The following is a 14,194-nucleotide window of genomic DNA, read 5'->3' as shown; positions in this document are numbered from 1 at the left end:
GACTAAATCTAAAATATCTTAAACTGTGTTCTGAAGATGAACGGAGGTCTGACGGGCTTGGAGCGACACGAGGGAGAGTCATTAATGACATCATTTTAATTTTTGGGTGAACTAACCCTTTAAACTACTCAGACGTCTAAATGTCTTTGTTTTAAAACGTTGCATGAAGGTGTGAGAGACCCCAGCGATGGCTCTGAGTCTGAAGACGGACTCTCTCAGAGAACAGGTGTGCAACATTCAACTCAACCAACCTGCAGAAAACACTTCTACACGACTGCCTCGCATCACAGCGGAAACACTCACTCGCTCCTCGGGTCAGCCGTGGGTTCAGCTGGCGTACAAGCATTTCATAACGTAGAATAAACCATGCTAACGGGGAAATGAGTAGCAGAAGAACAAACTCTGGTCTGATGATGAATGAAGTGCCTTTAAGCTTAAATAACCGTCACGGTTTTACTGTTTAAATACTCGTGAGAATCAGAAAAATTCTGATATCTTTGGGGAATTTACTCTTCTTCTTTTTTTATGTCATCATTAGCCTACAATATTTAGAGCATAAGCATATTTTATTCATGTTACCAGCAGGACTCAGTTGTTTAAAAAAAATAAAAGGACATGAAATTACATGTATAGGCAAAAGCAAAACCAATGATTTTATGTCATTCACCAATTAATTTTTAGGTTTAAGGATTTTTTAAAAACAACTGTTATGAAAAATATAACGTAATGATCAATTGATATACCATTTAATTTATGCAATATGTGGGGAAAATGGCCATAAATGAGCTTTTCCATTCAATACAACTGTAAACTGCATTTTATTTGCATACTAATGTGTTCTTGGGGCAACATGTAATGAAAAAAAGAAGCGTATAGGAGTAACAATCGACAACACTTTCATAATATTTCATAGGAATATTGATATTTATCTCCCTATTCACATGTTGTGTCTTCCAGAATGCCTGATCAACATGATTTTAGTCCTGGCGTCTCTACAGTGGACATGATGCATGAAATCAATGCCCGGTTTCATAACAGTCATATTTTGATTAGAAACCCCATTTTCCTGAGATGTTGATTTGAAAATTAGTCAGATTTAAATAATTACAAAATATCATATTTCCATAAGATTGCTAAATCTGATCACTAAATGAATATCAGTCGTTTTAAAGACTAAGGAGAAGTTGTTCTCATGGTGAAACCTCCAAAACATTTCTAACTCTGAAAAGCTGTGACACATGACACGAAAAATACCCATGGTTTTATTATAAAAGTGTAGTAAAGTTTTATGGTGGATTGATTACCACTTGTTTAACAACAGTTTTACTACAAATAGGCTACCATATGGTTAGTGTAGCAAAACCATGGTTAATTTGCGGTGACCATGTTTTAACTATAGTAACCAAGTTTTTTTTCATTTATTTGTAGTAAAACCATGGTTAATTTTCGTAAGGGTCAGAGAAATTCACTCAAATATAATGTCACTACAGTGGACAAAAGTCTATTGGATAGGCTACTATAGGATATTAGATGCAGAACAACATCCACTCATATTCAAACCTTCAACACTTTATGCGACAACTACCACAAATCTGTTCTAGTCCAGCTCGGTTGCGTGAACGTGACAGTGTCTCAAAGCAGCTTTGATGAAAAATTCAGCATCTATTCGCTCTTATGTCAGAGAAAGCAGCGATCAATTATTCACAGACGGACTGTCGCACCGTGTCTGAGGGTTCGCGGCACGGACAGGTGACACGCGGGCCCGAACCGAGCACACATGAAGCACCTTTTATTCTTTATTCGGTGTCACGTCGTGATTTGATTTTATGACTTTATACACTGTTTAGACACGGGCGCGCGCGTGCGCCGATTCCCAATTACAATCGTCACGCGCAAAAACTGATACTCGCGATTGACAGCTCGAAGAAATGCGGACGAGGCGTTGCAATTAAAAACACGACAGCAGAATTGCTATATATATATATCCCTTACGTTTGAACCGAATGGAACCGGTGATGTCATGAATGTACTGACCTAACGAATGGGAACGCGCGTTGGATTCGTGCGTCCATTACCTGATACTCTCCAGATTCGGGTAGAAAAGCCGTTATAAATCATCAGTGGTGTGTGTGTGTGTGTGTGCGTGTAACGCATATGCCGTTCGTTACCTCGTCCTGCGGATTCGGTCTCTGGCTTTGCTGCTCTTTAGTGGCCGTCATGATTTGCTTTCCTTTTCAGATGCCGCTGAGAAATGCCCAAAATACCCAAACTGGCGATTCCAGCACTGCAGAATCGTGATCTCGAATCGCTCCTCCGTGTGGTTTTCGTCCGTGGAGGAGGAGCGCGCGCGGCGCGTTTGGCATTACACCGCAACCGGAACGCGTGATCGATCGTTGCGAACGATGTGTGTATCTGATTCTGAGCTCGAGCGAACTTAAACTGACGGGATAATAACGGATGCAAATCCGGAAGGCGAGAGCAGCGCGCGCACTGATGCTGAGGAGGGAGGGAGGAGGAGGAGGAGGAGGAGGGGGGGGGGGGGGGGGGGTAGCCTTGATGACGCGAAACCACAGACAGACAGCACCTTGAACAGCACGAGAGCTCAAGGATATCGCATGCATCAATGCAATTCAAGTAATTGCATTAATGCATTCTGCGACGAGCATCAATTCCAGCATCGAAACTGTGAACCTGCAGTCAAAACCTGAAGAGCATCAATGTCAACTTGTTTTCTACCAAGCGCGACCTCAAATGACTTCTGAATGACATCCAACACAGAATTACGTAAAAGAGGAAAAACATTTGCTCATCGTTTAATTTATTTGTGAATACCATTTAAGATGAATAACTATGTGACTTTGTGTAACTCTTCTTTAAAAAAAAAAAAAAGTGCTGACATCTTTCGCTTAATCTGCTTAAATTGATATAAAGCTAAATTGATATACACAGCTTTTCTTTTCTTAAATCAGGACAGGACTATATTTGTTTCTACAAACAAATACATTCCTGACAAAAAATTCAGTAAGTGTCAATGCACTTAAATTTAAAATCATTCAAGTGAACAGCTTCGATCCCTCTTTTGAAGCGTTGAAATGTGTGCTGGATAAATTCTGCATCCATTACAGTTTAACATGTAAAGTAACTATATTAAATGTTTTTTTCTTTCGTGAATTCTCCATATGGTTGGCTTTTTCCATGAACAGTCCACTCATTTTAAACACGTTACTAAACAGTGCCCAAATAATTGTTGATAAACCTCTAAATGAAGAAAGAGCGATTAAAAACAGGAATTACTTGGATAGATTGGACCACAAATTCACTCTAGATAAAAAAAAAAGACTTAAAAATTGCAATTAATAACTTTTCCACAGTAGAAAGGATCCAACCAAAAGACATCAGATGCAAACAGGAGGAAAAGTCCATAACTTTCCAGAAAAGGCAACACATTAACATTAACTAACCAGATCTCACTGCTCACAGTAACTATCAGTAACTAATAATAAGTGGTAGTGGCGTAGCTGTCAATGGAGAGACAGAAATCTCTCAGATTTCATCAAAAATAAATATTTTAAATTGTGTTCCGAAGATAACGAACGTTTTGTTTGGAACGACATGAGGGCGAGTAATTACTGACAGAATTTTCATTTTTGGGTGAAATGTTTTAATAAATGTCCTGGAAAAAAGGCAGGTCAGATGCCAAACAGAGCAATTAATATACGAACCGGACGACTGCAGCGTTTGAGGAATAACATGTCGGAGAAGAAGCAGGATTACAACAGGAGCAGGAAGTTGCACATTGACTATCATATATGGGAACAACAGTTGCGATCACATCATCGATTCAATATTTCCAAAAACTCACAAATCGATGGCTTGAATCACTGAAGGATGCATCTCTGACGTGCGTTACAGTTCTTGAAACAAATCAACACTGAACTGACTTCAGCTGAATAATGACACTCGTTTTTTTAGAGCTGCTTTACAGCAGAATTGAATTCTGTGCATCAATGATCATTATTTTCCTGTTTATCCCTGTGAAGCTGCTTTGAATCTGTATTGCGCTACAAAAATAAAGGGGATTTGATTGACATGCTGTCGGCTCACAAAGAACAGAACTGTTTGTGCAAATGACTAAATAAAACAGAACAAACATTTACACAAACAGCGGGTGTCTCTGGGTGGATCTGAATGTTGTAGTTTTGCTTTAAGCTGTGTAATGCTATAAATTTATACTCTCAGATACAGTATGAAAGTTGTTTATGTGCAGTTGTTATGTAAGTGGTGTTATGTTGTTAGCTTTTTTCAACACAAATCCATTTTCCGTTCTTGTTATAAAAGCAGAGGAGCAAGTCGATTTTCTGTCTTCAAGTCTTGATTGTGTTTTTGGGCTCTACAAGAACAGGTTTTCGTACTTGAATGAATGTTGATTATTTTCCCCATATTCTCTATTGTTGCAGCTCCTCTCTTACCAGTCGCGTCTCCACCGCATGAATGCAGGAACTAGGGACGTGAGGTGTACTTTTTTTTAAGTTCAGGAACTTTTGGGGGTGGGACTTGGGCTCTGAACATGCTGCTGATTGGTTGAGTTCATGCCGGATTTTGATTGGTTGACTCCACGCAGCATTTCAATTCAACCACCATTTTTTAAAAATCTTTGCGGTTCGAGGAGATGGTCCTCACTGCAGAACACGAAATCCAGGGGGAGGAGTTGGATCCAGCTGACCACCCCCTGATCCCTAACCCCACCCCTAATCCTACCCATCTCCGCCCCCTGATCCCTAACCCCACCCCTAATCCTACCCATCTCCACCCCCTGATCCCTAACCCCACCCATAATCCTACCCATCTCCACCCCTGATCCCTTAACCCACCCCTAATTCTACCCATCTCCCCCCCCTGATCCCTAACCCCACCCCTAATCCTACCCATCTCCACCCCCTGATCCCTAACCCCACCCCTAATCCTACCCATCTCCACCCCCTGATCCCTAACCCCACCCATAATCCTACCCATCTCCGCCCCCTGATCCCTTACCCCACCCATAATCCTACCCATCTCCACCCCTGATCCCTAACCCCACCCCTAATCCTACCCATCTCCACCCCCTGATCCCACCCATCTCCACACCCTGATCCCTAACCCCACCCCTAATCCTACCCATCTCCACCCCCTGATCCCACCCATCTCCACACCCTGATCCCTAACCCCACCCATCTCCGCCCCCTGATCCCTAACCCCACCCCTAATCCTACCCATCTCCCCCCCTGATCCCTAACCCCACCCCTAATTAGAGTTCTCAACGGGTCGGGTCGGCCCGACAAACCCGACGGGACCCGCGGGTTCGGGCCGGGTTCGGGTCGAAAATATTTGCAAATGACTCGGGTCGGGTCGGACCTCGGGCTTAATCTTTTGAATTGTACAGTGAAAGAAAAAAAAAACATTTATTATTCATCGCTGCTGTTCACTGTAAAGAAAGTCTGGCTGCTGCGTGCAACGTGCATCGCGACGCGAGGGCAGACCTGACGCCGCTGCGTGCACGCCTTTAGCCCGGAGAAGAAGATGGAGTTGGTGAAAAGTAAACTTGCTGTAGGTGAAATCACCGTTGCTCAGGGGCGGCGCGACACGTTGTGTGATTATCTCGGCAGTTTAGGACATCACACAAGATTTGCGTCAATACAGAAAACATTTAATCACTGGATAGTTTTTTTCGTTTATTGAAATGTGGTTTATGTCAGCTGGATGGGCGGAATGTGTGAGACGTGAGAGTGCGCGCGCGCTCTCTCTCTCTCTCTCTCTCTCTCTCTCTGCGTCAAGCGCAGCAGTCATAGAATACATTCTATTCTACATACATCACTCACCGATCAAGAGGGTGGCGTCGGGCCGCGGGTCGGGTTCGGGCAGATAATTCATGTTGATGTGTCGGGTTACATCGGGTCCGGGCTTTAAAAGCCACGGGCCGGGTCGGGTCGGGTCGGGTCGGGTTGTAATTTTCAGGCCTGTTGAGAACTCTATCCCTAATTCTACCCATCTCCCCCCCCTGATCCCTAACCCCACCCCTAATCCTACCCATCTCCGCCCCCTGATCCCTAACCCCACCCCTAAACCTACCCATCCCCGCCCCCCGCCCCCTGATCCCTAACCCCACCCCTAATCCTACCCATCTCCGCCCCCTGATCCCTAACCCCACCCCTAAACCTACCCATCCCCGCCCCCTGATCCCTAACCCCACCACTAATCCTACCCATCTCCGCCCCCTGATCCCTTACCCCACCCCTAATCCTACCCATCTCCGCCCCCTGATCCCTTACCCCACCCCTAATCCTACCCATCTCCGCCCCCTGATCCCTAACCCGACCCCTAATCCTACCCATCTCCACCCCCTGATCCCTAACCCCACCCTTAATCCAACCCATCTCCACCCCCTGATCCCTAACCCCACCCCTAATCCTACCCATCTCCACCCCCTGATCCCTAACCCCACCCCTAATCCTACCCATCTCCGCCCCCTGATCCCTAACCCCACCCCTAATCCTACCCATCTCCACCCCCTGATCCCACCCATCTCCACACCCTGATCCCTAACCCCACCCATCTCCGCCCCCTGATCCCTAACCCCACCCCTAATCCTACCCATCTCCCCCCCTGATCCCTAACCCCACCCCTAATTAGAGTTCTCAACGGGTCGGGTCGGCCCGACAAACCCGACGGGACCCGCGGGTTCGGGCCGGGTTCGGGTCGAAAATATTTGCAAATGACTCGGGTCGGGTCGGACCTCGGGCTTAATCTTTTGAATTGTACAGTGAAAGAAAAAAAAAACATTTATTATTCATCGCTGCTGTTCACTGTAAAGAAAGTCTGGCTGCTGCGTGCAACGTGCATCGCGACGCGAGGGCAGACCTGACGCCGCTGCGTGCACGCCTTTAGCCCGGAGAAGAAGATGGAGTTGGTGAAAAGTAAACTTGCTGTAGGTGAAATCACCGTTGCTCAGGGGCGGCGCGACACGTTGTGTGATTATCTCGGCAGTTTAGGACATCACACAAGATTTGCGTCAATACAGAAAACATTTAATCACTGGATAGTTTTTTTCGTTTATTGAAATGTGGTTTATGTCAGCTGGATGGGCGGAATGTGTGAGACGTGAGAGTGCGCGCGCGCGGCCGGGGCTCTCTCTCTCTCTCTCTCTCTCTCTCTCTCTCTCTCTGCGTCAAGCGCAGCAGTCATAGAATACATTCTATTCAACATACATCACTCACCGATCAAAAGGGTGGCGTCGGGCCGCGGGTAGGGTTCGGGCAGATAATTCATGTTGATGTGTCGGGTTACATCGGGTCCGGGCTTTAAAAGCCACGGGCCGGGTCGGGTCGGGTCGGGTCGGGTTGTAATTTTCAGGCCTGTTGAGAACTCTATCCCTAATTCTACCCATCTCCCCCCCCTGATCCCTAACCCCACCCCTAATCCTACCCATCTCCGCCCCCTGATCCCTAACCCCACCCCTAAACCTACCCATCCCCGCCCCCTGATCCCTAACCCCACCCCTAATCCTACCCATCTCCGCCCCCTGATCCCTAACCCCACCCCTAAACCTACCCATCCCCGCCCCCTGATCCCTAACCCCACCACTAATCCTACCCATCTCCGCCCCCTGATCCCTTACCCCACCCCTAATCCTACCCATCTCCGCCCCCTGATCCCTTACCCCACCCCTAATCCTACCCATCTCCGCCCCCTGATCCCTAACCCCACCCCTAATCCTACCCATCTCCACCCCCTGATCCCTAACCCCACCCTTAATCCAACCCATCTCCACCCCCTGATCCCTAACCCCACCCCTAATCCTACCCATCTCCACCCCCTGATCCCTAACCCCACCCCTAATCCTACCCATCTCCACCCCCTGATCCCTAACCCCACCCTTAATCCAACCCATCTCCACCCCCTGATCCCTAACCCCACCCCTAATCCTACCCATCTCCACCCCCTGATCCCTAACCCCACCCCTAATCCTACCCATCTCCACCCCCTGATCCCTAACCCCACCCCTAATCCTACCCAGCTCCACCCCCTGATCCCTAATCCTACCCATCTCCACCCCCTGATCCCTAACCCCACCCAGTAACGCTCCATTTAGTTCCTGTCTCTATGAAGCCCCTCCTTCTGAAAAGCACACTGTGCTCTGATTGGTCGGCTGGATCAGTGTGTTGTGATTGGTCGAGCGCTTCGAGCGTGTTTGGAACATGTCCCGCTCATTCCCATAACCTCCAGTTTCAGACTCAAACATTACACAGTCTCACTCACCATTACTGGACGTTTAAACAGCACATGTTATCTTATCGGTCAGTTAAACGCAATGTTTATATCAGTATTTATGTCATTTCAAAGGTTTTTTCAGATGCTCCAAACATCCTGAAAATACAAAGGCCTTTCTGCTTTATTATTTTAAAACAGAAGACAAACTGATCTCTGTGATCTATCGCCTCTGAATTCATGAGCTCCAGATTTACTGAAGGTGACGCCAACCTTGTGCGAGGTGTTCAAGAATGAGAGAGAGAGAGACACATCTTTCTGACCTGATTTCACCGGCTCGTGTGTGTGTGTGTGTGGATATTATGGACATATTGTACATTTAGTCCAGATACACTTGTCTGTAAAGTTTAGCTGAACTAATCGGTCTGAAATTGCTCCCTCAAACAAACTGTTTTACCACAATATCACTTTATGATCTGCAGCACACTTATACAAACGCTATCATATATAAACATTTGGTTTGGTCATAAGCAGACATGCAAACTAAAACAAATTTTGAGAAATTACATTTTTGACTTTGACTTATTTGTCAGTAGAACTTCAATCGATTCTTTCAATGAACAAAAAAAAAAAAAGTTGAATAAAATAAGCATATTCATGGTTGTTTTTAACCAAGTTTATTCTGCAATATGTTTTTTTTCCAACTATATTTAGTTCCCTGTTATAGGCTAACCTGCAATTTTGCAAATTTCCAGTTTATTCTCATATATTCCTGTTAATTATGTGCCAAGAACTGAAGGTGTGGCACCTTTTGCATCCATTGGCGTTCCTATCATTATTATTATTATTATTCCGCTCTGGAAGTCTATGGCATTGGCAGCCCATAGAACCGCTGGTGGGAAAGTGATGAAATTTGGCACACAGATAGACGACAGTCTCACCTGTCAACATGTCAAATTTGGAGTCTCTAACTCAATCCCTCTAGCGCCACCAGCTGTCCAAAGTTTCACTTACATAAAGGTTAATAACTTTTGAACAAAATTTTTGCAGACAAATAGTTATATAATTCAAGTAGATTCGGCAAGTTTGAAGAGCACGCCAAAATGGTGTGTGTTATGACAGCCACGACCTGAGGGTACCTCCATAGTTTCAGTACAGTGCCACCTAGTGGTCAGGAGATATGAAAAACTAACATTTTTGCTTATAACTTCTTAACAATTTTGCCAAAAATCACAAAACTGATCTTTAGACTTGGAATTGTCCTAAAATGCTATATTTAAGAACGCATTGGCGTATAGTTACGAAACTCACCCAATGCCCTGAAGGAACTCAAAAAGTTTCTGGGCAGCACCACCCTGTGGTCAAAAGGTATAATGAAATTTCCAAAAATGCCAATAGCTTTTGATTAAATTAGCTTATTGTAATGAAACCATGCCGGCAAAAAGTTATGGATTTCGTGTCGACAGATTAAAACCCGTTTTCAACGACTTTGATGGCATGATGCTAAAATGACTCAGACTGTCTCTCTGCAATGCTTTGTCATATTGACACCAAACTTTGCTTGTCATTGTCACCGCACTCTGACCACACCACATTAAATTGGTCACAGCGCCATCTATTGGTAAAAATTGAGAAACCATTAAATCTTTTCAGCCATTTTGACAAAAATTATATCAAAATGTATTTTATTGCTTATTGTTGCAGTTGGTTTAATGCTTCCAGACACGCTGGCATGACTTATAGTGCCTTCTGTGAAATATAGTATAATATATATGTATATGTATAATATAGTGAAATCCGGTTTGCGTACCCCGAAGTGATAAAATAAAATTCTGTATCAATTTATAGGCAAGACAAGTAGTTTGTTTAGGCATGGTTTGTAGGGAAATTACAAACCTGCGCACACATATTCAAACGAATATAACTATAGAATCAATTTTTAATGCGCATGTGAACGCCATCCGGTCACAGGTTCAGTTTAAAGTCTGGTTAGAGAGAACGCCGTCGTCTAATGTAATAACAAATGATAATTTTGCTGGAGGTGAGTCAATCAAAACCAACTTTGGGCGGAAATAACATTATTCAAAATCGCTATAAAGCCAAAACAATCTCTGTTACCGTAAATTGTATGTTTATCTCTGTAAAGCTGCTTTGAAACAATCTACATTGTTAAAAGCGCTATATAAATGAAGATGACTTGACTTGACTAGCCCTGTGAAGGCCTCATGGACGCCTCTACACACTCGTCTCCACACCGGCGTGATGACTCCGACCTCCAGCCAGATCATGGAACTGGATAAATATTGTGAATGTTCTGATCCAATCTGACTTCTGACCTGTAATGCTGCCTGAATCATAATCACACACTGTTGGCTCGTTGGCCAGAGAGAACTGAGCGACTGAGTCTGGTTTCTCCCAAGGTTTTTTTTTTCTCCATTCTGTCACTGATGGAGTTTTGGTTCCTGCCACTGTCGCCTTGGCTTTTGGCTTGCTTATGGGGAGATTTCATATTCAACAATATTATTGATCTGCCTTACTTCAGGTGAACGATGACGCCCTTTTCTTTCAGAAACAAACTTGTTGCATTATTTTCATGTTATCACTGTGAAGCTGCATTGATACAATCTGTATTGTAAAAAGCGCTATATAAATAAAGGTGACTTGACTTCTATGTATGCTATACGACTCTATAATGCACAAAAATAACTTCCCTTTTCTTTAGATTGTTGTATTTTAACTTAAGGCAACACTGACACTGTCATTACTGCAAAGGATTAATAAAATGATCTATCTCTCTCTCTCTCTCTCTCTCTCTCTCTCTCTATCTGTCTATTCCTCTGTCTATCTATCTCTCTGTCTATCTATCTGTCTGTCTATCTATCTATCTCGCTGTCTATCTATCTGTCTGTCTGTCTGTCTGTCTATCTATCTATCTCTCTGTCTATCTATCTGTCTATCTATCTATCTATCTGTCTATCCATCTGTCTGTCTGTCTATCTATCTATCTATCTATCTATCTATCTATCTATCTATCTATCTATCTATCGTCTGTCTCTCTATCTATCTATCTATCTATCTATCTATCTGTCTGTCTCTCTATCTATCTATCCGTCTGTCTCTCTATCTATCTATCCGTCTGTCTCTCTATCTATCTATCCATCTGTCTCTCTATCTATCTATCTGTCTCTCTCTCTCTATCTATCTATCCGTCTGTCTCTCTATCTATCCGTCTCTCTCTATCCATCCATCCATCCATCCATCCATGTGCTTATCCATCCATGTCCATCCCTATTTCCCATATATTCCTGTTAATTCCCATGGAAAGTTTCCAACTTTGTATTAGGCTTGCAAAATGTTGGGAATTTTCAAAGTGAGAGTAAATCAGGGCTGTATTAGAGTATCACACCTGTCTCCCTCTGTGTCTGTCTGTGTTTTCCAGCTCATCTTTCAAGTCAAGATAAATGAGAGATGAATCTGCTGACAAATAAGGAAACTATATATTTTTAAAACAGAACCTGACCAACTACTCGACTAACCAGAACCAGAGCTGAACTAAAGCTCACTGGATCTGTCCAAAAGAACCAGAGCTGTCCTGGTTTAATCTGGTGTGTGTGTGTGTGTGTGACGGTGGCTTTACACTCATTAAGGTGAGACAGCACTCTCTCTCTCATGGGAGTGTATGCTAATTATTCTGGGTCAGAGTGATAATTACACAAGTACGTGCTGGATTCAGCACTATTAATAAAGTCTTCTGCCCTGTGACCCTGGCGACCTTACTGACACTCTCTTAATTGAGGATTACAGCTTTAAAATTGACACATAATCTGATCAACAATATCAGAGCCTTTTTTCCTGTGGTTGTGACTAAATTTAATTAGGGTGCGACTACAGCTGTTCTGATTCATGTGAGAAAGACCAAAAGTGGGATGAAACAGCACTTTGGTTTTGAATGACATGCCATTGATGAATGATCACTCGCCCCGTCCTCGCAGCGCACAAAGCAGACACACACAGCGTGTTGGGATTACACACAAAACACTCTTTGTTTGAAGAGTAGTTTCTTTTATATAAACCAGATACAGTAGGGTGTCAAAAGTGATGCCCAGGAGAACCATCAAAATATGAGGAAAATATTTGATCTTTTTTAATATTTTAAATATGAAGCAAGAACAAAACACTAAACTTTTTTATAAGTAATTATTTGGCAATTACAGCAACAGGTTTTATTTTACAATGCAAAAAAAAAAAAAATACACAGAAAAACAAGAAGCTCAGAGGAAAAAGCATACATTGACTACAACATAATCACTTATTAATATTTAGTTGGTTCCCTCTTAGCCTGGACAAATATTATGTCGGCACAATTTGGCATGTTTTATTGCGTTATTATCACAAATAAAACATCGACTCAAAGTACAACTACGCAATATGACCACAAAATCTTTAACAGATTTTTAAAATAATATTTGAATACAGAAAAGGTGTTAGTTTTGACATAACTTTTGGCCACTACTGCACACAATACTTCTATCAAATTAAGCTCATAATCGTAGCAACTATAATGGTGGTCAAATGTGTCATATGACATAAACACTGATGTCTAGTCAAAATAGAGTAAATCATCTTTTGAAAGTAACGATACATAAAATATTATTGTATCATTACATCGTTACACCAGTAGGTGGCGACAAGTGACTGTAAACAAATGTATTTGTCATTTAATCATTCAAGCGATTCTTGATGATCTTGATTTAATATGTAATATTTGTACTGGAAAACAAGACAAAAATACCAAATAAGAAAATAATATCTTTGCAGTGCACTCTTAAAAATAAAGGTTCCTAAATGGGTTTTTCACAGCGATGCCATAGAAGAACCATTTTTGGTTCCCCAAAGTACCTTTCAGTGATCAGTTCTTAAAATAACCATTTTTTTCTTAGTTTGAAGAACATTTTAATGATCCCCCACTATAAAAGGACCTTTTGTGGTTCCATGGAATATTATATTTAAATAAGGTGTGGTCAATCTTTTTTTAAGGACAATCAGAATAAAGGGATATTGTGATAAAACTAATACGTTTCACATCTTTAAAACGTCAGTTAAGCACGATCTGCTGTGACATCACAATCATGGTGCATTGAAGGCCAAGTTTGATAACCCATACTCGAAATGTGTCCTCTGCATTTAACCCATCCAAGTTAGTGCACACACATTATGAGCAGAGTAGTGAGTAGTGGACACACACACACACACACACACACACACACACACACTTGATGCAGTATATTATCATGGGGACATAAACACATTCTGAAGAGCAGGAATGATCCATAACTTCTCCACATCTCGAGTGACTTCAGTGTTTTCTTTATTTTTAGGTATTGATTGAGCACAGTTGATGCCGGCTGCCATGTTGCACTGCCCTCTAGTGGTCACGACTGAGCAGTTCAGGCACTGCATCTACAAGTGATGTGAACAGTGAAATCAGCATATGCCACATATTTAACATCATTATGATTATGAGCTTAAACGCATCAATTTGATAGAAGTATTGTGTGCAGCTGTGGGCAAAAGCGATGTCCGGCACTTCACACTTCATTCAAATATTGTTAAAGATTTTGTAAGCATATTGCATAGTTGTGTTTGGAGTCGATTGTTTTATTTGTGATAACACAATGAAACATGACAAATTGTGACAATTTTATCTAGACTGTCATACAAAGAAATTATGAATGCATGCAAAAACAAGAGACAACCAATGGAATATAAATAATTGATTATGTTGTTGTAGTCATCGTTTGCTTTTTCCTCATAAGCTATGATTATTTATTTATTTATTTTTTTGCATAGCAAAATAAAACCTGCGGTTGTAGATTGACATATTTGCCAAATAAGTTTGTCAGATAAATAGCGTAACCAAGTTTAATCTTTTGTTCTTCCCTCATATTTT

The 14,194-nt window shown here is 42.5% G+C and overlaps 1 protein-coding gene across 2 annotated transcripts in view; it reads right to left on the bottom strand.

Moving 5' to 3' along the window:
• LOC130105363 (inactive dipeptidyl peptidase 10-like) overlaps nt 1–14,194 on the bottom strand; it is a 118,525-nt gene that overhangs the window by 88,652 nt on the left and 15,679 nt on the right. Inside the window, exon 1 of one of the 2 annotated variants that reach the window (XM_056271349.1) lies at nt 2,169–2,495. The exons of the other annotated variant lie outside the window; for it this stretch is intronic. Coding sequence (XP_056127324.1) covers nt 2,169–2,219 — 51 coding nt within the window. The 5' untranslated portion in view covers nt 2,220–2,495. Of the gene's footprint in view, nt 1–2,168; nt 2,496–14,194 lie in introns of those variants that run through there. 2 annotated transcript variants of the gene reach the window in all.

Source organism: Rhinichthys klamathensis, unplaced genomic scaffold (genome assembly GCF_029890125.1).
Source record: "Rhinichthys klamathensis goyatoka isolate OS25496 unplaced genomic scaffold, OSU_Roscu_1.1 h1tg000318l_1, whole genome shotgun sequence".
Taxonomy (NCBI): Eukaryota; Metazoa; Chordata; class Actinopteri; order Cypriniformes; family Leuciscidae; genus Rhinichthys; species Rhinichthys klamathensis.
The sequence above is the reverse complement of the archived record's forward strand: the minus strand, read 5'-3'. Positions and strand labels throughout refer to the sequence as shown.